The sequence below is a fragment of the Echeneis naucrates genome, chromosome 9 (assembly GCF_900963305.1).
Source record: "Echeneis naucrates chromosome 9, fEcheNa1.1, whole genome shotgun sequence".
Lineage (NCBI taxonomy): Eukaryota > Metazoa > Chordata > Actinopteri > Carangiformes > Echeneidae > Echeneis > Echeneis naucrates.
Window position 1 is genome coordinate 12,348,269 of NC_042519.1, and position 27,073 is coordinate 12,375,341.

Here is a 27,073-nt window from a genome sequence, read left to right on the forward strand (position 1 = left end):
TGACCCAAGGTAAAAATGGAAAGAAGAATTCAAATGAACATCTGAGGCACATGTTCAGCCTGCATCCTTCTATTAAACTTAATGACTCCACTTCAGATCTGTGCTCACTTGAACTTTTCAGAGCTTGAGTAGACGTTGCTGTACAAAATCTCAAATACAACAATACTTGGGTCATGTTACCTTCACGTGTAAGTCACAGACCTGAACCGTGATGCAGAGAAAAGACCAAGATTTTAACACAGTAAATGAACTTCACACAAATCAAAGGTGTGCTGAAATGACAGAAAATAAAGTTCAAGTCGACGTGCTTTTGAAAAGAAACATGTTGCTTCATTCAGAAACATGTTGGAGGAGTGACTTTTATGGATACATGGAACATTTTACACAAGTATGATTGGAGATCGTCGTGGTAACACTATTTCAAAATGAGTCATTAAACGTCATATCATCAGGATCTGGAGGCAAAGAAACCTGACAGGCCAGCTGAAAGCACCCAGACGTGATGTGTCTGAGACGTTGAGTTAAACAGCAGCTTGTGGAGTAGTTTTCTGCAGTTCCTCGATATACTGCACGGCTCTTGAACATACTGCATTGAATGCGAACAGCAGCAGAGCTTTCCAATAACGTGCCAGCGAGTCAACACCAGCTGGAATCTGTGCTCTCTTAAAGGGAAATCCAGCTCCAGTGTAACTCACATGTGCTCTCTCACAGTAATAATGTGAACAGCAACGAAGCCTGGAAGGAGTCCATTGTGGCTCGATTTGATCAGACAAAGGCCAAATGCGATTTGCTAGGATAGTTTGAATAATTTCAGATTTGTTTTGTACTTTTCAATTACTTTTTGAGGCTCATAAACATGAACAGCCTCTGTTCGGTGGGTTGGATGCAGTATTTAAAAAAGGATTTCCCCTTAAAGAAACAGGGACAGTGTTAATAGCCACTTTACAACAGCCTGGACACAAGTTACTAATCACAGCAAGTGTATAACGAGCGGTCATCAACACTGATAACTTGAAACTATAGTCCAGCTTCAAAACATCTCCCGGACCAACAAGCAGAATCACTGTTTTGAACATCCAGTAGAAAAATAATAATAATAATAAAAAAAAAAGAGCTAGGACCCCAGTTGTTCTTTTTAGAACCTGCTGTTGATAAGTGGTTATCATAACATCTTAATTTAATCCAAGTTCAATGTAAACTGAGCTGGAAAAATACTCGGTCAAGTGATTGCTGCTTTCCAAAAAAAAAAAAAAAAAAATCACCCATCCTTGTAAGCAAGTAGAGCAGCCAGCTGAAATATCTTAGAGCAGCAGAAGCGCAGTGGGGCCCTCAGTGAGGGCTGGTTATCAGCCAGAGTGCCTGGTCTGTGCCAAACCACCACCAAATACGGCCAAAACTACTCAGCAGGTGTCGTTGTGTTAGTTTTTTGGGTCTGGATTGTTACACTTTGTGAGCACATTCTTCACATTCTGTCTAGGTGCTGCTGCTTAATCCTTGTTCACTAGATCAACACATTATAATGCACCGCGGTGAGGCGTGGGCTTTAAGACATGACTCGGATGTGACAGTGTTATGAGATCAGTTAGGAAGTGTGTTCTGATAACAGTTCGGTTATGATGTGCTCATAATGTCCAGTAGTGATGTCATATTAGCTACATGAGCTACCCCTCAGAAGCTGTTCCCAGGGCTTCTTCTAGCACACAATAACAAAACCAAACACTCCTTCAGCTGCACAACTGGACGTTTCTGGACACACTAGCTTCACAGGTGCCTTGCATGGGACTTCAGAGGCACAGCTTATTCAATAAGGCAATATGTACACGTGAAGTGTGGTGAATTTTCTCCTATGAATAAAGTCGAAAATAATAAGTGTACATTCTAATGAACTGGTGGCAGTCAAGTTGGAACTGAAGTGAGAAGATTGTAAAAGAGCACCTTTTAAATGTACCATCCTCATTAGGCCAAATGAATGACTGTTTGCTGTTTTTTTTGTTTTTTTTTTTTGCATGTTTGTCAGTCACCAGCTCCATAATTCTCTGGCTCCTTGGAGTGGGGGTAGTGGGGGTGGTATATGAGGCAATGTTGTTCCCATCTATGAGCACAAACAATCGGATGATTACATCTCAAAAGTTCTACACAAAACTGCCCACGCAGCACATTATCTGAGTGCTACCCATCTGGTTCTGTTTATTCTGGCCCTCAAAGATGGCTAGTGTTCGGAGGGGGGTGGGGGGGTTATCAATATTAAGAAGTGCGAAGAAGTCAATTTTAAATGTAAAGGAATCAATGAGTTGTGTGATTACACCTATATGACAAGTGTTCTGTTCCTGACGCCAGGTAAGAACTAAACTATTACAATTAGCCCTGTAGATTGGATTCAGTCTGCGGTGTTTCATATAAAAGTCAATTTCACAAAACAACTACTGTAAGGACTGCCATACCAAACGCGATCTGTTGTTGGATAAGAATATTCCTCATTATGCAGTTCTGAAGCTGAACAATGTTTCTATGCTCAGAAATAAAACTGGCAAAACACAAAATTTACATTCTCTTCTTAAAAAAAGGAAACAAAAACAAACATGTAAATAACATTTTTTTTCTTCCAAAAAATGAATTATCCATTAGACGTACAATACAATTACATAGATACATATTTCCAATACCGCACATTCAATCTGCCAAAAAAGTAATGATTACAAAGCCAACAAAGATGCTGCCATATATATAGAGAGATGTATGTACAAAGATTATAGCATCATAATTGCACTATGCCTCAATAAATGTAAATTACAGGCTTATGTTCGAGGGAACTGTTACAAAAATACTCAAAAGTAATTTGGGAATGAGGAATTAAAAATGAGAGGTGCCAATCAGAAACAAGAAAATCTCACTTTGGTACAAACGGAGTATCAACACTGCCCTTTCACATAGAAATTAGCCAGATTTTTTCTACACTGCTACTGAGCTACAACAGTCAAGAAAGCCGGGCTGTGATTGGACGACAGAGCTGACATGTGACCAACAGTCTGCAGGTCAATGGGCTGGGTTTGGCATGCTCAAGGTTGGGAAATGACAGTTTGAGCAGTTCAATGTACTCAGTGCACACTGTGGCCTTAAATACATGTAGCTCAGGGGTCTCTGTGTGTGCACGCTCTAATGTGGGGCAGGGGGGAGAGTAACTTCAAGTTTGTTGAATACCTCAGAAACTGAAAGAAGCAGTTGATTAATAAATCTGTCGGTCTGCCCTCAACACTTTTCATGGAGTTAAAGTAGTCAACAGTGGAGTCGGACACTCCAGTTGTTTTGGCATTGGCAATAAATACACATATTTCCATAGTAAAAAAAAAAAAAAAAAAAAAAAAAGTTAATCTGGCACATTGGAAATGAAAATAATGTTTTAACAGCATTGTCTCATGAATGATAACCTCCTCCTGTTCAGGCTGCGTGAAGGGACCGTCGCCTTCATGATTCTTCAGGACATGACAGAGCCGAGGCCCCGTGAGCCGCCTCATCTTGTCGCTCAAAGCCAAGAGAGCATTTTTTAAAGCCAATCTCCCTCACGCTGCTTAACCTCATGGTTACGGCGAGGGTGTAGAGGTGTCATGTGAGGAGCTCTGTTCCTCTGTGGCCACACATCAGATGGTGCCAAAGTCAATGCAGTGTTGGAATAATAATATAACAATAACATAGAATAGCAATGTAGGTGAAGTTGATCAATATGAAATCATTTAAAAATCACAGTTTATGCCAACTCATCTTGCCAATTAGTGATTTGAAGGAAAAATATAGATGTTAATTAGAGATCTGTCATTTCCTGTCGGGCAAACAGGTAAACAGCCATGAGAAGCCACAGGTGGGAGGGGAAAAACAGAAACACAACAACTGAGAAAACTCTTTTTTTGTTTATAAAAAGGCAGGAGGGAAGGAGCACACTGCTTTCATTCCAGCACTGATGTATCAGACTGGCAGACAAAGCAAGGCTCCGAACCTCCAGTGCACAAAGTAGTTTCTTTCTTTCTGTCAAAAGCAAAACAAAGACACAAACGGGGGGGAAAAAACAACAACAAAAAAAACAAAAACAAAAAAAAAACAAAACAAAACACAAACATCACAAAAACCTTAAACAAGGACTGTTGCAGTACTGCATACCCCCCGCCCCCTCTAAATTTCATCCATTCCTTAAATAGCAAGAGAACATTTACTTTGCTCACCTCTTGGGGACCAAGAGATCAACAAATGGCAAATAAATTAGTATTATGCAACCATTAGATTTTTTTTTTCTCTTTGATTTTTTTTTTTTCATGTGTGTGTATATGATTTATGTTTTCACAGATTGCGTCAGTCAGTGTGTGTTCAGGGCCTCTGGTTGGCAGCCATGTCTGCTCTGCTCTACACCAGGTTGTACTCCTTTAGGTTGAGCTGCAGGATGGTGTCTTTAACAGCTGCGAAGACAAAGCGGATGTTCTCTGTGTCAGTGGCACAGGTGAAGTGAGAGTAGATGATCTTGTCGCTATCTGGGTTCAGGTCCACAAACATCTTCAGGATGAACTCGCGCCCTGCCTGGGCGTCCCTCTGCGGACCTGCAGAGAGGAGACGAAGCACTGAGCGGCCTGTAATTCAATCAATCATCATGATGTTTATCTATCCTTCACATAAAAGATGATTCCACGTTTTACTAATGAAAAACAACTAACCCTTTTGTCAAGTGTTCACTTCTACATGATGAAATTACTGAGGTGCACATACAAACATCCAGAAAACCATTTTTTTAGGACTTGTCAAAACTTTATAAAAATCATAGCTACGAGGATACAACAATCACAGGTTTATGATTAAGACATTAGAGAAGAACAGACAATGTTATCACAACACATGGCCAACTCAAAGCTCATGTTGTCCCAGTGTTTTGTTGGACACCGTGGCCCTCTACCCACCGTCATACTCTGGGAAGTAGTCAACCAGATGAGAGTACATGATCTTTTCCTCCAACAGATCCTTCTTGTTAAGGAACAGAATGACTGAGGAGTTTTGGAACCACGGGTACGTGATTATCGTCCTAAACAGAGCTTTACTCTCCTCCATCCGGTTCTACAGAGAGAGAGAGAGAGAGAAAGAGAAAAGAGAGGAAGAGGAGCAGCAGCAAGAGAAAGAAAGAGAGGAGAGTCAGTCACTTAATTAAATCACAGTCTTTCATAGTCATTAAGCACAGATTTTAATAAATGCTTGACTGCACCGGAGGGAGAGCAGTAAAGACGAGGGCGGTTACGTCACCTTCCATGGTTTAATTTCGCTCCCTTGTACTTGATTTCAGTGTTTAATTGAACTAAACAAGCAGCTTGAAAACAAGTTTTAGAAATTGCCTGAGCTGCCTGCATGTCATTTCAGAAGAAAAACATAATAGGGCCCAATGTAGCGGACGTGCAACTGGCCAGTTCCTTTTTCTTCAACAAGTAACAAAATAAGGGAAACATGTAGACACAAATCCAGACTGACAGATGCGAAGACACACCTGCTCATTAATAAACTAACAAGCTGACATGCTATATTCTTTTAAGGAGATGTAGCTCGAGAGTGTATTCAAAACAGCTGGCTGATCATTTACAAATGCTTTCCAAGGGAACGGGAGGTGGAGCATTGTCAGGCAGGAGGGGAAACTGATTTCCATTGTTTTAAATAGAGAGTAGCTTTCATCTTCAGAGCTGAATTATTGATGTGATGGACATGCTTTACAAAAATAAATAAATTAATTAATTAATAAATAAAAATTGTGTAGATGCATTAATCAACCACCTCATTGTCCGATTCCACCAGAACTTGGTCGTACTCGCTGAGAGCTACCAGAAACATGATGGATGTGACGTTCTCAAAGCAGTGGATCCACTTCCTCCTCTCTGACCTCTGGCCGCCAACATCCACCATCCTGTCATGGCGGAAGCAGTTTAAGAGAGAAAACTGTAAATATAAGCATCAAAATTTTTCTTCGAATCTGTTTGCCTCTCTTCTTGCACATTTCGATGGGTGAAGTCAATCAACGCTTATTTTTCTATTTGCTCTTTGCTATTTTATTTTTGGGTCCTGATAGGTATTTGATGTCACCTGAATATGACACTCTGCAGGTCGAACGGGTATTCAATGATGCCTGTGGTCGGGACTCGAACCCTCAATACGTCCTGCTGGGTGGGAAGATAGGATGACTCGGCGATCCGGTCCAACGCGTTCAGGTAACTACAGATGTGGAGAAATCAAATGACGTTCATCGCAAAACACAGCCAGTTTTGGCCTTCGTTGAATTCATCCAGCTGTCAGTCTGAGTGTCCACCGTGTTGTTTTTCATTCTACTCACTATTTAGTTGAGTCTGAGAGCTGATATTCCCTCCTTCGATCGTAACACTCCTGGATGCCTGGGTCATTCCATAAGCTCTTGATTGCATCTACATAAGGATTCTCGAACATGGTGACTTTTTCAACGTCCACCTCTCTAACGATGTTGGCGTTGCCCTGGTGGAAAAACATGAGCGGGGAAAAGTGCTGCGATTTACTCAGACTCATAAATTTACTCTGCTGCAGTGAACACAGAAAAACTTTCATCCAAACTTTAATCAAAACCTCATCAAGCACATTTGAAACACAATGAAAACACAGGTATGGGGGGTGCAGTCCTAATTATCACTGGGGCATGTTCTCACACAAGCTCATATTCTGCATCCAAAAATTTCTTTGCACCCGCAGGCTCAACGTGGACCAAATATCTGAGCTCCAATCCCACTGGGCCTATTAAAGGGGAAAGTTTTGCTGCCCCAGATCCCATTAAAACTCTCCTGTGGCCAACCACAGGAGAGTTTGCTGTATGCCAGCATGTTAACACAGTTTCCCATAACACATCAGGATTAATACTTCATTTACATGCTCAACAGTCTTCATTTGATCTTTAAAGTTCTCCCACCCAGCTATTAGGTCTACATTATACCAAAACCAATTTGGATAAGCCAGATTTGTGGGGAAGCTGAACTTCTTAGTACTGTTCATACATTGAACAGATCACTACAAGTACAGTAGCAGACAACTGAATTTTGACAGGCTATTAACAGAAGGCTTTTGTTTCAGTAAATAAAACCGTGTCGCATAACTCCATGACTGCAGAACTGGCTGACTGTAGTTAACAAGGAAGCTTAGGAAAACAAGCCCATTTCCCTGAACCAATGTGGTCTCAGGTCTCTGCAGACCAGAGCCCAACACCACAAATCACAAAATATTGTCCCTATTTTCAGTTCAGGCCATGTGGTGACTGCATGACCTGGACTGGAATGAGAAGTTTGGAAACATAATTATATGGTCCCAACATGAGTTAGACATAAAGACAAAGACTGGGATGGTTGTTGCAGTCACAGGAGATTTTATGTAAAAGAAGAAGAAGGGAAAAAAAAGGCATTCTGCTGTGCCATGTTTAAACGACTGATAGGCTAATAGTGATTGGGTTGTTCAAGCAAAAACACCTTTCATTTTCACTTCACTATGACCCTTTTGTTAAAATACTTCCTATTTTAGCTTTATGCATATGAGAGCTGCGGATGTTGGATAGAACATATTTAGAAGTTTCACACATAACACAGAGTCCCTGTATGTGACAATACGAATACTCCAGTTCTTCTTTACTTAGTACTGAATGTCACATACAAAATCTTTACTGGCAGACACAGGAACACGACAGGAGCCCATCTCCAAATAGAGTGCAGTTGTTATGAGGCAGGGGGTAAAACGGAACTAGAGTAGAGTGACATATAAGGATACCAAAAAACCTTCAGCTACATACTGTGTTTTTAGCAGCTTACTCTTTTAATGAAAACTGACCGGAGTGACATTATTTTTACTCAGCACATTAAAAGCCTGGCCGTACTTGAAATGGGTGAAATGATGGTGGGCTGAAACAACATATTCGGTTTCAACTTATTGGACGGGAAGCGAAACCAAACAAGGAACAATTCTACCATGATAGCAAAGATTTGAAGGGCACAAAACCAAGTTCAATCCAAGTTGTGGTACCATTTTAAGTCTCAAACATTTCACAAAGTGTTGTGTAAGATCCAGCTGGTACAAAGGTGACACAAATTTGGCTCCCATTTTGATTGGTTGTTACAGACAGGATCTACAATATAAATATGTGTTGTTTTATATTATCATGACAACATATTCCAGTGAAAAAACAGCTGGACTGCAGCCCTGCAGGGAGGATCCGAAGCAGCTTGGTCCACCTGAAATTTTTGCAGAAAGAGTTGTCAAGGCAATACACACTTTTGCAACCCTTCCTGGTCACTCTCACAGGGAACCAACTTTAAGAGGTCACTGTAACATCTCCTGAAGTCATGACTACAAGGGTAACTCATGCAAATGAAAAAGTAGGGTAAAAAAGTGCGGCTGAAGTGATAGTTCCAGGAAGTGAGGTCAGATGTGGATAAGTAGTATATGGCAGTCGTTGAATATTTGCATATGTGTATTTCTGTGTATGTACAAATAGATTTGAGTGCATGGAAACACAAATACACAAAGAGTGTGATGGCTTTCTGGAGCGCTTTAAGGACACAGGAAGTGCCAAAAAGGACAGGAAACGATTATGGATGGCTGTTCCAAATAAGATAGACAGCACTCTAAAAATACACAAACATGCTGTGCAGGGTGTCTCTGCACCCTTCAAGACAGTTGTCATTTCAGTTGGGTAATTTAAATGGGTTGCGTTAGAATAGGTCATTTACCTTGTTGTGCTCGTATTTGTAGGGGATCTTGAGCGTCTCCATGGCTCGGATCATGGCCTGCATGGCTGTGAAGATGTTCTGGTAGACCAGTTTGGTGAAACCCCTTTTGTCCTCATCAGAGTAGCCAGCACCATGGATAATCCTCATCTGTTTGATGAATGTGCTCTTCCCACTCTCCCCAGTGCCTGAGAAAGTAGATAATGAAGAGGGGGCAAATGAGCCAAGTTTATTTATCTTGTAGGTTTGTGTAAGGTTTCATTTAGCCGGATGATACATTTAAGCTCCTGTGTCAGCAGCCCGCACTCCCTTAAATGGACATTTTGTCATTCATGACTTTCCTTGACCTCTATGGTCAAAAAAAAAGAAAAAAAGAACTGCAGCAACAAAACGAGTCTCACAATAACAAGAATAAAACAGTCAAGTCAATCAGAGTTGGGCAGCTACACGACAGCCACAAGAATCTTCCAACATGTTTCTATTCTTGCTGTCAAAGCACTGGCACAATCCCACAGACTGGTGGCTGTAAGTCAGAAAAATTCCCCCAATACAGAATATAGTATTTTACATTTATCAGAAGTATTGCTTCTTATTGCCACGTAACCAGTAAGAGTTGTTAGGGATTAGTTGTGATTTAGGTTGGACATACCAGTGAGAAAAGAGTTAGGAGTTAAGGATTTCTAATAGCAGGGTGAACAGGTCAGGCAGAAACACATTAGCAAACCATTTGGCCATTTACACAACCAGCAGTCATGGAGAAGCATTGGCTTTAATTGGTCAGTTTCTGGCTGCCTGACAAATGGACATCCAGTAGTCTCCATTCGTTGAGCTCTGTTTTTATATCTTCCAACTGTGGAGGAAGAATTTGTCCTTCAGCAGTGAGGCTGCTCCAAAGTACTCACACGCCAGTCCCTCATCTTTTCGGCTGTTTGCTGCTGAGCAGGTAGCAGCTAGTGGGTGTGAAAGAGATTTGTCTCTCCTCCCGCTGCATCTGAATTTATAAAGGTTTCTGAGGCCCCTAACAGAGATGCTTCCCCCTCTGATGGCAGTCTAACATGGAAGTTTCATGTCAGGTCTTTTTTACATGAAAAAAGTCACAGCATCAATGTTTGTAGACCAGACTCCCGCTCACACTCCAGGAGCAAAAGAACACTCAGTTCTTCATGCAATTGTTCTTTCATGGCTGAAATAAGCCACAATGAACAAGAAGGCACATGTCACCTTGGCCTGGGGGAGCAGAAATGTAAAACAATGACAAGTTAAAAGGCTCCATAGAACTGAAGAAGTCTGTTAAAGTTAAGACTCGCTCATTCTTTTTCACTTGAAAGTAGAAAAAAAAAAAACACGGTAAAATTTCCTAAAAACATTAAAATCTAAGTGCATGAGAAGGGAATAAGGTTGAATAACTTTTGCAACGTTAACATCTTTTGTCTTTTACAAAACATGGACATTTGCAACATTTGCAAACATGAATGCACAGTGGATGGACACAGACAGAACGTACTCAGCGGCTCATGCGCTCGGTCGGTCACACACATTACAATATGTGCTGGCTACTTTCCTCTCAGCCTGTTTGCTTGGTCTGGTGATAGACCAAGAACAACAACTCTCTCCTCGCAGTGGTGACAGGAACTATTTGGGTGTGAAGAACTGGGGCTGTAGTGACTCTTTGGTCCACTGAGGATCTTAGCAGACCTACTGAACAGTCTGACTTTACCTCACCGGTAACTCTTGAATACATTTGGCAGGAAGGAGACTATCTGTGCATTTTGCATGTCAGCGCCCAGGAGACATGTGCTGCATTCCTCTATAAATGTCTGTTATAAGAGCTTGGATGTGCTGCGACAGTCTTTAGCACTGCATTAAATGAACACTATTTTACTGTTGCCAAAGAAGCCTCAGCACTGTGGGCCCATAGACTGGACATGCTTTAAAAAAAAAACAAAAAACAAAACAAGCCAAAACTTTTTAATTGTTGGATCACCCATTTAGAAAACTAAATTAAGCAGAAATGTAGCAATGACAAAAACTGTAGCGTTAACACACTTATCCCCTTAAATCTAACTTAAAAAATAAAGTAAAAACTAACGAGGGATCACTAACATACAAAGAATATGTAAGGAAAACAAACAAACAAACAACAACAACAACAAAAAAAAAAACGAACCCCTGACTCAGAGTTGTTCTCCCTCTTGTGTTTAATATTCAACTGCTTGTTAGTGTACGTGCATTAGCTACACAAACACAGTCATGTTATCCTTTACTACACTGAGACATTCACCTTGTTGCACTAATGGACCTATTGGACTTGTCACCACCTGGTTGAGACTCACACTCACGCAAATACACACAGTCAACCTACAAATAACTGCATTAAGATCAGTGACAAGTTGTAGCTGTTGCAGGCCACCAATAGAGCTGGACAAGAGAAAGTTTGAACAAATTCAAGAAAATGATGCTCACAGGAAATCGCTGTATGCTGGTTATAGACAGAAGAACCCGTATGTATGACAAAGAAAAATGAAATCCTCCAAATATTGCAGACAGCAGCATCTTCCAAAATAAATCTAAATCACTTGACCACATCAGGGTCCTAATGGATGTACTTTACCAGGAGACGCTGGAAAAGACGGTGTGACTGAGAGTGTGCTGACCATTAGGAGCTGCTGAGTCATTTTTCAGACCCACGCAGTGACCTTGGATTAACCTATGTGTGAGGTTGGTGTGGTCCAACAGAAGATGTTAGTACCTCCGCTCCTGCTTCTTCTATGGAGCCAAGGCCTCAGTCAGGCTGCTCTGAGCCTAAAATGCTTTAGTGTAAACTGTAATGCACGTCTCAGGTTACAGTCTACTGCAGCAGTAGGACTGCTTTATAGCTGGTTTACTGCTTCTTAGTAACATTGAACAAGGGTCAGACACTGCTGGGTTTAGACTTTAAATGGAAAACTACACAATAGTTGTGGAATCACTTTTGTGGGCATTTGGAAGGAATTTGGAGGAAACCTTTAACTTCTGTTTATGTGATCAAATAAAGAAATTCAATCCAATGTGTAAATACAATCGCAGTACAATAGTCTGTTGGAGGTCAGGTATAAACCTCTATGAACAGCAGATGCAGACTGGGGTTAGGAATCAACTGAATGTGACGAGAAATTGAACTTATCATTTTGCTGAGCAGCTGAAACTATTGAAATCTCTTTGGAGGTTGTTTTGTTTTCATTTTCAGAGTCCGTCAGAACGTCAGATGTATTTCTCTGTGTATGTGAATATGTACGTGTAAGTGTGTAAAAGGGGGCCAGGCATCATAATCTAGGTCCAGCGCTCTATTGAGGTTTCGGTGTTGGGCTGTGCCACTTTTGTTAATTGAACATTTAAATTAATAGCATTTGGGGACAAGACTGATAATTATTCATTTAACCTTTTTGGCTGTGAACAGATGTGTGAGACTTCAACATTCAATAAAGACAGTTCAATACATGAGAAAATATAAAACAAATATGAAACTTGCTCTCAATTTTGTGCCAGATGAAGGAACATTCTCAGGTACTGACCACAAATGTTTTCATTTCGTATCTGCCCGTTATTTAAACGCCAATTAAACAAAACTGAGCAGGTGGTGGCAGCACGGCGGAGCAGTGGTTAACGCTGTTACCCCACAACAAGAAGGTCACGGGTTCGGTTCCCGGGCCTGAAGCCTTTCTGTGCTTCCCCGTGTCTGCATGGCTTTCCTCCCACCATCCAAAGACATCATGTTTGGGTTGATTGGTGACTCTAAATTGTCCTTAGGTCTGAGTGTGAGTGGTTGTTGGTCTAATTTCAGATACTGAATACAACTTCTAGATGATCATAATTGTTGCTGATTATTGTTATCTATTGGTGGACTAACCATTCCAGTTCTAATAACAATAAAAAAATGTGATAAAATCTGACAAAGGAGATAATTAAAGCTCTTACTGTTGCTCTTTGTCTTTATCCTGCCAAAACAGGTCTGGCCTCAGTGAGCAGAAAAATCTGTCAACATTGTGAGATTACATTTAAATAAGTTGTTGGGCTTCATTAAAATAATAACCGCTAAAATACACAGCAATCTAAGACATAATCCTCTGTGCTTGTGCTCTCTTAGTAGTTTCAGTAAACACAACTTAATGAGGTAAAACAGCTGTAGCTACGTTTATCATATTCCGAATCTACACATTGTGAAAAAACAGGAGTGTCAGAACGCTGTTGAGCTCAAGTCAGATCATCCTGCAAACTTTTACTGTTATTTTATCTAGTTTGGAATATTGCCCACCAAAACATCAGCACTTACTTCTATTAAAACAATAAATAAAATGTAGCTACTGTGACAAAACAATACTGTGCTTTCAGAGGTTTATTTCAGTAATTATCCTAATTGTCCAACACAAACCAAGACTATTTCCTGTTGACTGTTTTCAACAAGACACATTCACTCCAGTCACCATCACCATTCCTGTGCTTCGCTTCTGCTCCTCTTTGCCACAATTAATCCTGAACTTCCTATGACTGGACACATTGTGGAATCTAAGATAATGTTTTAGTGTGTTACTTTACACTTCTTCAGACCAAATGGCGTGCTTTGGGACAAAATGCTGAAATAAAAGAGAGCCAAGGGCGAAGGCATTCTGTGTGTTAGGAAATTCTTATATAATTTATTTATTTATTTTTAACCAACATTTAACATGTAATTCTCCTAAAACAGGTTTACCAGTCTGTCGATTGATCCTTTTTGCATTCTGGTGGGTTTGGAAGCGACTATCATACGACGACGACCATACTATCCTGTCATGTTTTCTTTCAGAACTGATCAATCTGAATCTCCTGGACCTTTCAGAAAGTAGGAGCAGAGTGAGATGTGCTTTTATTTATGTCAGCAACTAGTTAAGTGCACTCTAAGCATCACCCTCTTCTGCCATGCCTGCATTTTATTCTAAGAGACAAAACTTTGGAAATAAATCTTGCCAACTTCAATCTTGCAGCTTTGATAGAAGTGGAGTCTTATTTCATCTTGTTTGATTTTTTCCCTGATTCATCAGCATGTTTGACATTTTTCACCAAAGCCATTCAGACTTTTCACAGAAAAGCAAAGCAGAGATGGAACTAATATATTTAAAAGCTTTGTTTTTTTTTGTTTTTTTGTTTTTGCAAAGAGGATCAGCTCAGCAAACACTGTTATCAGTTACACCTGAGTTTGATAATTCAAGACATTTGCTCAACATACATGTAACTCAACATGTTTCATATCGACCACTTTGGTAACCAAAGATGTTTTGCAAAGTTGGAAAAATATCCAAAGTTGATGATGCAGCAGCTCTGTTTTCTTACCTTCTGAACAACAAGGTACAAACTGTTCTGATGGAAAATGACAGTGACTTAATATTGAAGGCATGTGTTTGTGTTGTTGTATTGCTGAGGAGGATCAGTTTCAGTGGGCTCTTGCTAAGATGCACTGTTCTTCTGTTTTAACTGAGTCACCCACCTCAGCGAGGTCTTCAGCGTCTCTGACTCATTAGTTCTCATTAAACTGACTGACAGCTTCTAAGTACAAGACTATCGCCCCACCGCTTCACCCTTCTCTTCCACATTTAGCTGGTAAAATATTCTTGGTCATCTTCAGTGTTAATCCCAGTTTTACAGATCAATAAAGGATGATATATGAACAGGAGAGTGGTACATGTTTGCAATGTTCTCTAAACTTGTTCATATATTACACTGGTTTTTAAAATACACAGGCCTTGTCCACATGATAGGCTTCGTGAGTTTGAAAGATTCTGATCAACATTTAAAAGCCATGGCAATTGACATTTTGAACAAATGGAAAACTAAACTGAAGAGTTGTCCCAAGTCCCATGGGACACAAAGCAATTAGTGAGTTTCAATACCCACACTATACTGATAGCATATGGGTTAATGGAGCCATACAGAGCACACACAATTTCCTCCAGTTAACACAACCCCTGGTAGTGGGTGTGGTTCTGTCAATGTGGATTATGAACAGAAAACAAAAACACAGCTCACTGAATTCAGAGCTCCATGCACAACCTGATATATTCATCTCTGACATTCCTTTAGCCATAATTGTTTTAGGGCAATTCCAACATTTGCCTGTTTCTGGTTATGTGAGTCTCCTCTGCAAACAAGGGTGAGCTCACCCTGCTTAGCCCTGATTATGTTCCTATCACATTTCTGATTGCTAAAAAGCACCTCAGGCCAAAATCATACAGCTGACAACTATCCATACCTCTGTGGTTATGAATGCTGAACAGAGTGACCTCACATCCTGCAGAGTACACTGCCTTCTATGTGTAACATAAAACTTTATCATTGCCAATGATTTATTTCTAATTGCAGAGAAAGCACGTGTGGTTAACCATCACAGAAACTTTTCACTCTACAACGTAATGGATATTGCTGTAGCTTCTGTAAAGACAAATACTGTACATTAACTGTATACATTCTGTCATTAGAGGCGTACTGTGAAACCACTCTGAAACATTATAGCCTAAACTGATAAAACCCAATGATTTAAAAAAAAAAAAAAAGTTATTGAAAGTTGAGAAATCATTAATTGTTTAGTTTGAGCCAGCAACTAATGTCTATCACACAAGAACAGCGGCTAATCACTGACAAATTTGTGCACATTAGATAAAACCTCCTGATGAGAAATATAGTGATGTCAGTATTACACATTATGACTTTTTCAGTTCGGGTCATTGGCTGTTTGTGGCTTTACATAATGAGCAAATTGTTGGGTATTAGGGAGCAATTAAGGTATAACAACGCCACAATTATGTACCACAAAAGAGGCCGCTGTCAGCTTCTTCAACTCCTGCTAGAGCGGAGCCATTTCATCATTTTATGCTAACATGAGGGCAAAGGGGAAACCTTCCTCCTTGAAAACTCCTTAAACATCACTCAGGTGGCAAAACAAGGACCCAAGTATCCAGTCTACTTTACACCTTCGCCTTCATCCATTCTCTGTAGTTAGTGAGGAGCACTGGATGTGGAGAATAGGTTTCTGCCTACACTCTCCAGCACAACAGTCATCACATCTAATGGGCTTCTTGTTGAAAACCTAATCAAAAAATGGGACGGTGAGTCATTGAGTTGATTTCCTCATATTTATCCAGAATGAGTAATACTCCTCCAACAGGATTTAGCTCCCCAAACAATACTACAATTTCACAATCCAACACTGTGGAAATGCACAGGCACCAGCCTTATTACTGCCGTTAAATATCCTGGGGCTGTGATTGTATGATTAAACAATGAGACATGGATCTCTTTCAACGCATTGTGTCTCTACTTGGAGCATTATAGCTGTGTTGTGTGTCGGTGTGATCAGAAATGAATGAAAACTGCACACATATGACAAACAACATACCAGCACACAGTGGGGACTTTAAAGTTAAAGCACAGCTGTGATATATAATCATTGCCAGGGTGAGGTGGTGACCTGCAGTGCCCGTCTTGATTACGCTCAATAAAAGGCTAGACTTTGGTCCAGCCCATGCTGTCAGGTTGGCGGAGAGGTGAAGAGTTAAGGCCCGCAGAGAGCCTGGTGTACACTTGTTTCCTCGACACTAACCAGCCGCAGTTATTCAAATCAGGTGGTTTGGACACCGGGAGCCATGCAGGCCTGGCCGGGCTCCACAATCTGTGCACTGGACTCCCAAACAGCCGCTAACTTCACTCAGGTGAACCCCCAAACAAATGCATTATTTTCCTCAGACAGGAATCAGCCCGCCCCCCCCCACCCCTCCAGATCTTACCGAGAAGCAACAGTTTCAGCTCCCGGCGTGCGTCCCTCTTATCCCGGCGGAGCTGCCTCTCGATCTCGTCGTTGATCCGCCTCGCTTCTTTCGCCTCCTCGCTGAGGCAACACGCCATTATGGATTCCAGGGTCATTCTCTCCTCTCCTCTCCTCTCTTTCCTTTTTTTTGTCCTCCTCCTCAGCAAACACGCGCTTTTCCGCTTTCCCCCCCTCTCACTGCTTCATCTAGATATCAGCGCAGAATAACACGGACGCCCCTTTAAAAACGAGCCCGGACGGAGCACACAGATTGTGGTGGAAAGAAAAAAAAATGTGATGTTTGAGAAATTATTGACCCCCCCTCCTCTCCCCTGCTCTCCTCTGCTCTCCTCCCTGCCGTTTCGTTTCGCTTTCCTGGGCCTGCCGGACCGAAAGCGGTCCGAGCTGAATATCTTAATTGGAGCGATCTGCTTTTCCTTCTCGATATGATCAACAGATCCTTTTAAGACTCGTCCTCCGTCTGATCTGCCTCAGCTCTGCCATCCGTGCCCACTTCAAAAGTCTTCAATCTTATAATTTATTTTGTTTTATTTTTTTCTCAATCCCCCCCCACCCCCCTTTAAAAAAAACCCTCCTCCGTGTCTGAACTTCTGGTTGCTGATGAGGGCGGCGGGGGGAAAGCAGTATGAATCAAGCCGTCCGTTTGTTTTTCCAACGGCTCCACTCCCGGGCGTGGTAAGGCAGAATATGGCGGACTTTCGCTCCAATCCGCTAGGCTGGGGTACAGTACACTTATCTCTCTCGGTCGGTCTGCTCAGAAAAAAAATAAAAACCAAGAAAAGCCACACATAACACAGCAGCCCTCCGGTGGGAGCCGTCCACGCCCGCGGCGACTACAACCTTTCCCCGGTCGGTCTCAGAAGGCGCTCCGGTCCATTTCTGCGGCGGCGGGGTGAGGAAAAGAAACGCACATGAAAACGCCGTGTTGTCGATGTTTAACCCCCCCACCCCGGCCGATCTTCTCCTTTTCCTCAGTTCTCTTCATGTATTTTTATTACAGAGGCCATCCACTCCTCTGCTGGCAGGGTGACGTCGGCCTCCCATAGACTTGGAGCGGGTGGGTGGGGTATCACGTCAGACAAACGCCATATAAGTATTTATACCGCCCCCCCCCTACACACACACACACACACATACACAACCTGTGGATTAGAAAATATGTATGAATGAACGAGCTGAGCTCATACCTCCATTGACGGTGGGGTATTAATACAGGAAGGCAGGCCAATTTGCAGCCAGCCTTTTGCTCTGACTTTGGTGGGAAAATGCCTCATGGACGGTAAACATTGTCATGCATTTACACCAGCACACAATCAAAAGCCAGTTCTTCTATTGTGAAGTGTGTGCTATATTAGGGGGGGTCAATTCTAAGATCGCTTTTGGTGGATTAATGTGGATCCCCAAAATATAGGCCTATACTCAAGGTGCCAAGCTAAAGCTAATGCAGCCCTGATCCCAGTCCCCCAAATAAATGCTGCTGCTTTTATCATGCTGACTTAGGCTGTAAAGATAATTTTATATTGCTGATAGATTGTGCTGTCTGTGTTTTATATTTGTTAAAGAGGAGATTTCTTTAAGAGTCTTAACAAGCAGCTACATTAATGTTAACTAAATATACTGCAACCACCATTAACTCAAGTCCCACAAAGTATAAAATTGAATTTTATGGAATCACTTGGTCTTGTTTTTTACATATTAGAGAATTATGACAGTTGCTGATTTAAATACAAGAAAATGTTGTGTATGTCAACCAAACAATGGAGAGGCAGTCCAATAATTATTACTCTCAGGGAGGCTCCTTGGTTCTGTTTTGTTGAATGCTGTTGTTCCATATTGTTTAGGTATTGTCAGCTCATGCTAAGAGTATAGGATTCATAATTTGGGCTTTGTTATAAAAGTCCAGAGGCAGTCACAGTATTTTATATTGTACAGGTGTCTTATAAAATTGTTTCCATCCATCCATCTTCATCTGCTTATCAGGTCACAGCATGGGGGGGTGCCAGAGCCAATCCCAGCTCACACCGGACAACGGTGAAGTACACTCTGGACAGGTCGCCAGTCGATCGCAGGGCCAACACACAGAGACAGACAGAGACCAACAACCTAAATTGTTTCCGCGCATTGTAATTTTTGTAGGGAGAAAACAGTTTTATTGGCCTTCTAACTAATAAACTGGAGTTAAACAGCAGCTGACATTATCTACCTACAAATGCATTAAGTCACAGATTGGTGGTTTGATAAGGGAATTGATGGAGAGATGGATGTTAGAGGCCTTATCACATTGCTACAGTTGTTATTATGATCACATTCAACCCAACTGACATTATTCCCAAGTTTATTGTGATGGTAATTGTTATACAGACTGACAGGTGCAGCAGTGCATTCAAAATCACAGGCATTTTTATGGACGTTATTCAGACACTTCATCTAACTAGCTATCTATTACGTCATCCAACAATAGCTGTTCATCATGGTACAAGGGCACACGTGTGGGTGTGATCAGACTGAAAGTGGCCAGTCATATGATAGTTAGTTCCTCCTTTGTTTCTGTCCCCAAATTTTACAGTCAAGTGGTCTATGCTTTGGGAACAGAGTTTACCGATGAGGGCAGTACAGTAGCTATTTAGCTCTTCTTTTCAGGTGCTTTTTCACAAATGTATGTTTTAATGTGGGGTGTTTTGTAGTCAATAACTGTATGTGAAAGTACGTCATCAAATGAAATCAAATGAAATCTGAACCAACAATTATAAGTCAATGCAGTATTGTGTGAGCTGTCCAGAGTTTGCTTGGGCATTTAAGCAAGTTCCTCTCAACCCAAAAAGAAGGACAATGAGCTTGGGTCCCAACAAATCAAATCAAATCAAATCAGATTTATTTGTATAGCGCCAAATCATAACAAAGTTACTTCAAGGCACTTTACATATAGAGCAGGTCTAGACTAAACTCTTATAAATAAAATTATTTACAACAGATCCCCCGATGAGCAAGCACTTGGTGACAGTGGCAAGGAAAAACTTCCTTTAAGAGGCAGAAACCTCAGGCAGAACCAGGCTCGGCGGGGCGGCCATCTGCCTCAACCGGTTGGGTTGAGAGTGGGAGAGAGAGAGAGAAACACAACAGAATAATTCTGAAGCAATGACGTAGAATAAATGCTTAGCAGCTTCAATGGCTAGTTTTGATTTAAAACCTGTTTTTGTGTTTAAGGCCTGCCTGAGAATTTGCCAACCTTGTTTCTTGGTGGGTCACATGTTGTTCTCCAGCTGCAAAACTGATTTAATTACAAATTATTTCTCTTCACTGCTTTGCTTCTCATTCTGGGAAGGAGCTCCATACAACTATCATTATCAAAACATATAAAGTGGAGGCATGATGAGCAGATGTGCATTTGAATGGTTCATGAAATCTGACATCACAAAACATCTGCTGAACTACAACTTTGTCAGACTGCAGATAGTAAACACATAAGTTCCCTGGGTGGGACAAATGGATTTTGCATCATTAAATCTGAAATAGCAATTATAACGTATTAAAGACTGAGTGTAGCAATGTAGATGAAATATGGGTAAAAAAAAAAAAAACTTCTTAGTTGGCAGTACACAGTTGGAATGGCCGTGCCAGAGCCAGAGCATCCAAATGTTTTGTTCATAATAAAATTAGAGGTCAACATCACTTCTCCATTAAATGCCCAACAAATTAAGTGAATGACTTCCGTCTTTTAAACAATCTGCTGCACATGAAAAGCTAGAATTGAGGACGTCTCAGAGTGTTGATTGTAACCCAACTGAGTGACCGATTTAGACTAGTTAAATAGGGACATCCACCATCACTCTCTGCTAAATGCTTTTGTTTAAAACCAGTTCATGAAATCAAACCTGCTATTACATTTTCTGACAGCATCTACTAAGCTTTGATCAAATTCATGAAAATGTGTTATTAAAAGAAAAAAATGTAAAATTGTTCCAGCTGTCCCAGATTTGCAGCTTGGGGAGCCATTCAACCTGTGCCTGTAATGGAGGTCACTCCGGTTGGCTCTCTAGAGCGACACTCAGCCACAGGTTGGTAACATTTTAACCTGTCTTCTGTTGTTCAGAATAACCTTCTTAAAGTACAAATTCCATCTTCCAACAAATGCTTCATACTGGAAGCTGAAAATTCTTTGTTATGGATACATGTGTTTTACCTGTACCATAAAATATCCTACTTTTGGACTCAAGTTTTAACCAAATTAAAGAACACAAGAAAACTACGGGCTTCCAGACACAAAATGTGTATCGTTTTTCTACTTCTTGTTGTCATCTATGATAAGGAATGTCCATTCCTACAGCACAATAGAGAGCAACAATGATGCTGTTGGTGGCTCTAAGGAAGGTACTGCTGGATGACATGATTTTGAAGCCTGTTGTGAAAGAGGTCCCTGTCAAAATAAGATCAAAATGATTTCAGATTTTGGTTTTACATTTGGTTTGGTTGGTTTCAATTACTAATACCAGAAACAATGCTCAGAGAATAGGAACGACCAACAGACGCCTGGTGTTTCAGCAGCAGCCTGTCCAACCATGGCTGTTACTGTGTGAGTGATTGTGTGGAAGAGGAAAGAAACACAGTGAAATCCTCTGAACTGTTTACAAGTGTGCTCCAGATGTAAAAAGCAAACACCACAGCAAGCAGAGTGAATCATCAATTGTAAATCAGTCTTTTACTTTGTAAGGATAAAGCGCCCCCGTCATTTCCTTCCCCCGCCGTCACGTGACTCCGCCCTAACCTGGATACGAGAAAGCGTCGTTCCGCGGTCGCTACGGAGACAGAGATGGCTCACATGCACTTAAGAAGATACTTTTGCGGACTTTTCTCACGTAGTAGGAGCGTTTTACCGTCATGGCACACTGTTGGAAACGCTTCACAGCCGTTTGGGAAGCGACTAAACTAAGTTTAAACGTTAGTTGCCTCTAACGCATCGGTCCGTCTTGGCATGACCAGTAGAGATTAGTTAGCATGCACTCGAGCTAGCTTTCCTCCAGCCTCGGCGTCCCACAGCGACCCCGCCATCCGCTGACAGGTGAGAAGTCCAGCTCCACTTATCCACAAACGATCAACCATTAAAAAAAGAGAGAAAGCTATCAGTAACTCCAGTTAGAAATTCCTGGCCATCGTTGCATAATGACTGGCATTGCAGTTCGTAGCAGGTGTTTTGTGCTGACTAATTCCCTGTGACAGTAATGATGCGGCTCTAATAGGATTGGAGCCGTCTCCTTCCTGTCCCCTGTTAAAGCACCAGGCCAGTCTAATGAGGGACCAGCTCAGCTCTGGCTGTCCCACAGAAAGTGCTGTTAGCGTGGGAACCTGCAGTTTTAATCTGTCCACATGCTGGTCGGTCTTGTGCAACATTGTAGTAAGTAGTAGTGAGGGATGACTTAACTTGGTTTTAGTGCTATAATGGATTTAAACGTCTTAAGAGAAAACTCATTCTTAGGACACTGACAATGAATGAATCTGAACCAAGAACTCCAATGACATTTCAGTCCAAAGTAGTTCTGGTTTAATTCTAAAACCAAGTGTATTGGGGACCAAATATATTCTTGTCACCCGAAGTGAAGCAGCAAATTTGTACTTCATGAATGTATTGCTATTTCATAAAAGAATTTGTCTTATAGATCTTTCCATTATCCCCTGTTAATAACAGATAGTGATAGATAATAAGCTGCCTTGGGGCCCCGCAAATGATTTTTGTTTTACCCTATGTATTACTGTGGCTGCAGGTTTCTATTCAGACATGGGAAAGCTTCAGAGCAAGTTTCGCAAGAGGTCTGAGCTCTACAGGTGAGAGATCAGTACCATTGAATTATTTTCTGTATCCTTAGTTGTGCAAAATTCAGGATTTCTGCATAGAGAACTGTGTAGAGTTTCATTTAAAAATTGAGTTAGGCTTACCAGTATCAGTGGCAGAACATAATATGTGGATTAATTGGGAAAAAGAAACAAACAAATAATAAAAACAGAAACCTAAATGTAAGGCTGAAAAGAGTTCCTTTGACTGGCATTGATATTGAGCAAAAGAAGAGAAATTTAACTCAAACATTATATCTAGAAAGTTTTAGCAAACCCCTTCTTAGGGACGATATTATTAAGAAAATATGTTTGTAATGTCTCAGACCAGTGTTATTTTTCTTTCTGTTTAGGGCATCTCAGGGGGAGAAGGCAGATAATACCTTAGACAGTCAGGTGGTGCAGTATGAACCTGCCCATCAAGGATCCATCAACACTGTCACAAATCTCAGCCCAGAGCTGTGTGTTTCTGGTGGGAGTGACCAGGTAAATGATTATTCTAAGTACAATATTACAAAATTGTAAACTTTAATCACAGTAGTATTGATTATTAAGTAGCCAATAATTTCTGTCCAACCACCACATATTGGACAAGAGCACCCTTAAGTGGTTGATTTCAGGATGTGCAGTTTGTAAAAATCTTTTTGAAGATGTAGGAGTTCATTTGAATGGATCTTTGAGCTGATGTTTGTGTGTGTCCACCCCTAAAGGCTGTGGTGGTGTATGACTGGAAACAAGGCCAGATGTGTCAGTCTTTCCAGGGTCACAATCGAGAGGTTACTAAGGTAACATCAATACTGTGTGCACAAACTGATAAAAGTGTGCTGCTCTTCAGAGCTGTTAGAATTGTCACATTTACTTTTCCTCCTAATTCTGCCTCCGTCCATCTGCCAGGTGTTGTGTTATCCAGGAAGCACATGGATCTTTAGTGCCTCACGGGACAAAACTGTTCTGATGTGGGACCTTAACCAGGGTGACGAACCTATTCAGGAGTTTTCTGGTCATGAGTTGGTGGTCAATGGAATAGCAATTAGCCCTGGTAAGAACACACAAACATGCACTTCATTTGTATGTATTTTAGCTGCTATCTTAAATTGAAGTTGCCATTCTGCAATTTATGGCGTGTCAGAGAAAACTCAAGGTTTTTTACTAAATGTACTCTAGTAGCATCATATTTTTCCCAAAATACAGCTTACTATCACAATCACATTTGCGTTAACTACTCTTATCACTTCCATGTGTTAGAGCAGGGTTGGGAACAGATAACTATCAGAGAATAGTCCATTCATACTAAAGATGAAAATCAGAGAAGTCATCAACAGCCCGGAAGACAGAATCACACATTTGTTTGGTCTAGATGCACCTCTAGCTCTAATTACTGATTGCCTTAGTTTTGTTAGAAGTAAAACACGTACACAGTGAATGAGTTATTGTAATTTAAAGCACACCACCAGATGTTACAGATCGCTTGAGTTCCACTGAAGGAAATGAATTGGTTTCTTTTTGGTTTGCAGATGGGAGAAAGCTGTGCACTGGTTCTCGTGATAACTGGATGTGTCTGTGGGATATTGAATCTGCAAAATGTGAACAGAGACACAACATCTCTAGAAACCTGGTGAGGACAATATTTTGTGTTTTTATGTGCACACATCATTTTGCTACGAGTTGTTTTGAAGCTTGCTGGATCGCCTTTGTGTCTGCCTCAACTCAACGTGGCTTTTAGCTCATGGGTTCTTGCCCTGCAGGGTTTCAACTCTTCCACTTGCCTCTCCTCTTTGTCCAGGTGACCCATGTGTGTTGGGTGCCAGGCAGCTCCTCTATAGTTCAGACCTCTGAGGATAAGACCATAAGGTACAGAAAGATTTGTTACTATAGCACACAAGTAGTTTACTATAGCACTATTACTGTAGATGCTTATGGCAGGAAAATTGATATTCAGTGGGAACTCAAAATGTTTCACAAATAGTAATGTTAAGTAATCGTTTCATCTTCATAGTTTAAAACGCATAAGCATTGTAGGTTAGGACTATGTGATTGGAGTGCTACATTACAGCTAGAAACAGGCATGTAACAGCAATCATTTGGTAACAGGTCGCTCTGACATGATGTCTTGATGCAAGTGTGTTGTGTGCAACAAAATGCACATGCTGGCAAAACCAGTGTAAGTATATAGTAATATGTAATTCTACATTAATAATTCGAATGTGTGTGGTTGCAGGGTGTGGGACAGCCGTGTATGGCAGGTGACCAATACTTTTCCAGCCAAACAATACATCCAGACACACTGTGACGTCTCACCAAATGGGAACTATCTGGTGTCCAGCAGCAATGGCTTTGGAGGGCAGGGCTGTGAAGCCACGGTGAGGCCATCTGAGGTGTTTCTGTGGTTCTTGGCTGTACAGCTGTAGATATACAGATGGTGGAGTTGGCATTATTGGACATTTCACCTGTGCAGATGGTCCCTGAATATTTTTCTTCTCGGTTCTATTCACCCAACCTGTCTTCTGACAGCAGCTGAGACAATATAGAGAAGTTTATCTGGTCAAAATACGCATATTTGACCAAAAGTAGTCACCCTAATTATATTACACAATGTCTCTGCCATGGAAACCTACACAAGTTTAAAAAGTACATGCATTCCGTTGAATCTTTCATACTCAGCTAAATTTACATTTTATTACTTGTGATTTAATATTTAAAAAAATTGATTCTTCTTCTTTGTCATCTTATTATCATTATTGTTATTAATATTACTGTAATCATTGGTGAGATCAGATACTACATTCCAATAAAGTAAATATTGGCAGGTATCCTCTGTCTTAAGCAGACTTTTTATTTATTTTTTTTTTTACTTCTGACACAGCCATTTGTTCTTAGTGGAGTTGTGTGTGTGTGTTACTAGCTGTGGGACCTGCGTCAGCCTGGCTGTAAGGTGGTGGAGTACAGAGGCCATCTGCAGACCACAGCCTGCTGTGTCTTTCTACCTACAGCTCCTGGTGGCACAGCTCAAGTAGCTACATCATCCCATGATAGCTCCATCAAAATCTGGGATCAGAACACAGCAGGTAATAACCACGAAGGGATGAAAACATTCGCCCACAAAGACGAATGTGCATACATGTGACCACAATTGTAGACACTGTTTGGGTGTTAGGTCTTTGTACACTGACTCTCCTTTAACCCGCCTCCGGCTATCTCCTGTTCAGTTTGTTTAGGGACGCTGTCTCTGGATGGTGCTGGTCCACTAGTTTGTCTGGCTCCAACTGACTCCACCAACATGCTATGTGCCAGCTTCAGCAATGGCCTCAACCATATTCAGGTGGGCCATGGATCAAACCAGGCTCAGGGCTCTGGGGCAGGTGGCCTGGACATAAAGGTTATGGCACGTTTCTGACTGCACAGTAGGACCTACCTGGTGTGACCTGTAACCTTGCTGTTGAAAAGCCAGTGACCTAACAAGCACAACCACTGGATGTGAAGATCATGTCTTTTTTTTTGGGTGGAGGGGTAAATTTTGCAGATTTCTTCAGACATTTTTGCTTTACCAGACTGCCACAAATCAGGAGATGAAAGTGACACGAATGTAGGATGCACATTTTGTCCACCACTGTCATCTGGATGCCTATCACATCTGCTCCGCTGGGACACAAATCATCATGCTTGGACTGTTATAATGTTGGACCAAGTATTCACTCAGTACTCAGTACAGTACTTAAGGAAGGCAGAGCTGATTACAAACTTAATTCACAAACTGTGTAGCTGATAATGATGGTTTGGAACAAAGATTCAGGTGTATTCAGGTGTGGAATCTGTCAGAGAAAATGTGAATGGAGAAATGTCATGCTAACAGTATTTACTGGAAGTTGTTTTGATGCAGTCAGAAATGTGGTTTGTTTTTCAAACACTTGGTAGACTTTTTTAATCACAGAAACTGACTAATGAGGAACAATTATATATCTGTTGGTAATAATGTAGCTGTTGGCTACTTTGTACTCCAGTTTTAACTTTCAATCGTTAGACCAAATGTATGCGAGTGCGTGTGATGCAGGACTGTAACAACATTCTTATGTTGTAGGTAGATTTCACTCATGAAAAGTTTTATGGTACACATTTCACTATTTTTAAACTGAGGCTACTGATGTGCTGTTATTTTTGAATTTGAAAATTAGCACGCAAAATAGCAGAAATACCTTTTTGATAAAGTACTGTTTGAATAAACTAATTGGAATACAAAAAATGAATTTGCCACAGTGAGTGCTACAGAGTAGATGAAACCAAAGGTGATCAGATGTAAATTAATGTTCAGATTACTTATCACTAGACATTTTGACCGGCTTGGCTCTTCCTGTGTTTTACATGAAAAATGGTACTATAAAATCCCTGATGACTAAAGTTTCTCATGCCAGCTCAGATTTTTAACTGGGTAACCACCTTGTATTCAATATGGCACTTACATATCCCCTCATGTAGGCCTTTTCATAGCGACACAATGACGCAAGGTAGTAAAAGCACATTTTTAATGTAATTAAAAAGTTTTTTATTTTGTTATAGTCTTGATTAACATAGTTGTTTACCTACTAGTTAATGCCAAAATGGCTGCCGAGATATCCAGTGATGTCTAATCTTCAATGGAATATGAATGTTGTTTGTTGCTTTTTAGCAATAGGAAAAAAAA

At 41.0% G+C, this 27,073-nt stretch overlaps 2 protein-coding genes across 2 annotated transcripts; one reads left to right on the forward strand and one right to left on the reverse strand.

Annotated features, from left to right (window-relative positions):
* Nucleotides 1–1,963: 1,963 nt before the first annotated feature.
* LOC115049357 (guanine nucleotide-binding protein G(q) subunit alpha) lies at nt 1,964–17,623 on the reverse strand. The gene is made up of 7 exons (XM_029511485.1): nt 16,535–17,623; nt 8,748–8,932; nt 6,344–6,498; nt 6,097–6,225; nt 5,791–5,920; nt 4,935–5,088; nt 1,964–4,580 (listed from the first exon to the last, which is right to left on the reverse strand). Exons 1-7 carry the CDS (start codon nt 16,668–16,670, stop codon nt 4,390–4,392), a joined length of 1,080 nt encoding a protein of 359 aa, XP_029367345.1. The 5' UTR covers nt 16,671–17,623; the 3' UTR covers nt 1,964–4,389.
* A 3,754-nt stretch (nt 17,624–21,377) lies between these two features.
* On the forward strand, nt 21,378–26,924 carry wdr31 (WD repeat domain 31). The gene is made up of 10 exons (XM_029509827.1): nt 21,378–21,631; nt 22,332–22,392; nt 22,752–22,884; nt 23,109–23,183; nt 23,293–23,437; nt 23,913–24,013; nt 24,182–24,249; nt 24,617–24,758; nt 25,301–25,463; nt 25,605–26,924. The coding sequence occupies exons 2-10, from the start codon at nt 22,346–22,348 to the stop codon at nt 25,790–25,792; spliced, it is 1,062 nt and encodes a 353-aa protein (XP_029365687.1). The 5' UTR covers nt 21,378–21,631; nt 22,332–22,345; the 3' UTR covers nt 25,793–26,924.
* The last annotated feature ends 149 nt before the right edge of the window (nt 26,925–27,073 follow it).

Bases quoted from the DNA above. Each gene is read 5' to 3' on its own strand.
- LOC115049357 (XM_029511485.1), bottom strand. From the start codon at position 16,670: ATGACCCTGGAATCCATAATGGCGTGTTGCCTCAGCGAGGAGGCGAAA. The intron at 8,933-16,534 runs GTAAGATCTGGA...CTACTTTCTCAG, and splicing joins GCTGAAACTGTTGCTTCTCG to GCACTGGGGAGAGTGGGAAG. The intron at 5,089-5,790 runs GTGGTTGATTAA...CTCTCTCTGTAG, and splicing joins TGGTGGAATCGGACAATGAG to AACCGGATGGAGGAGAGTAA.
- wdr31 (XM_029509827.1), top strand. From the start codon at position 22,346: ATGGGAAAGCTTCAGAGCAAGTTTCGCAAGAGGTCTGAGCTCTACAG. The intron at 22,393-22,751 runs GTGAGAGATCAG...CTTTCTGTTTAG, and splicing joins AAGAGGTCTGAGCTCTACAG to GGCATCTCAGGGGGAGAAGG. The intron at 22,885-23,108 runs GTAAATGATTAT...CCACCCCTAAAG, and splicing joins TTTCTGGTGGGAGTGACCAG to GCTGTGGTGGTGTATGACTG.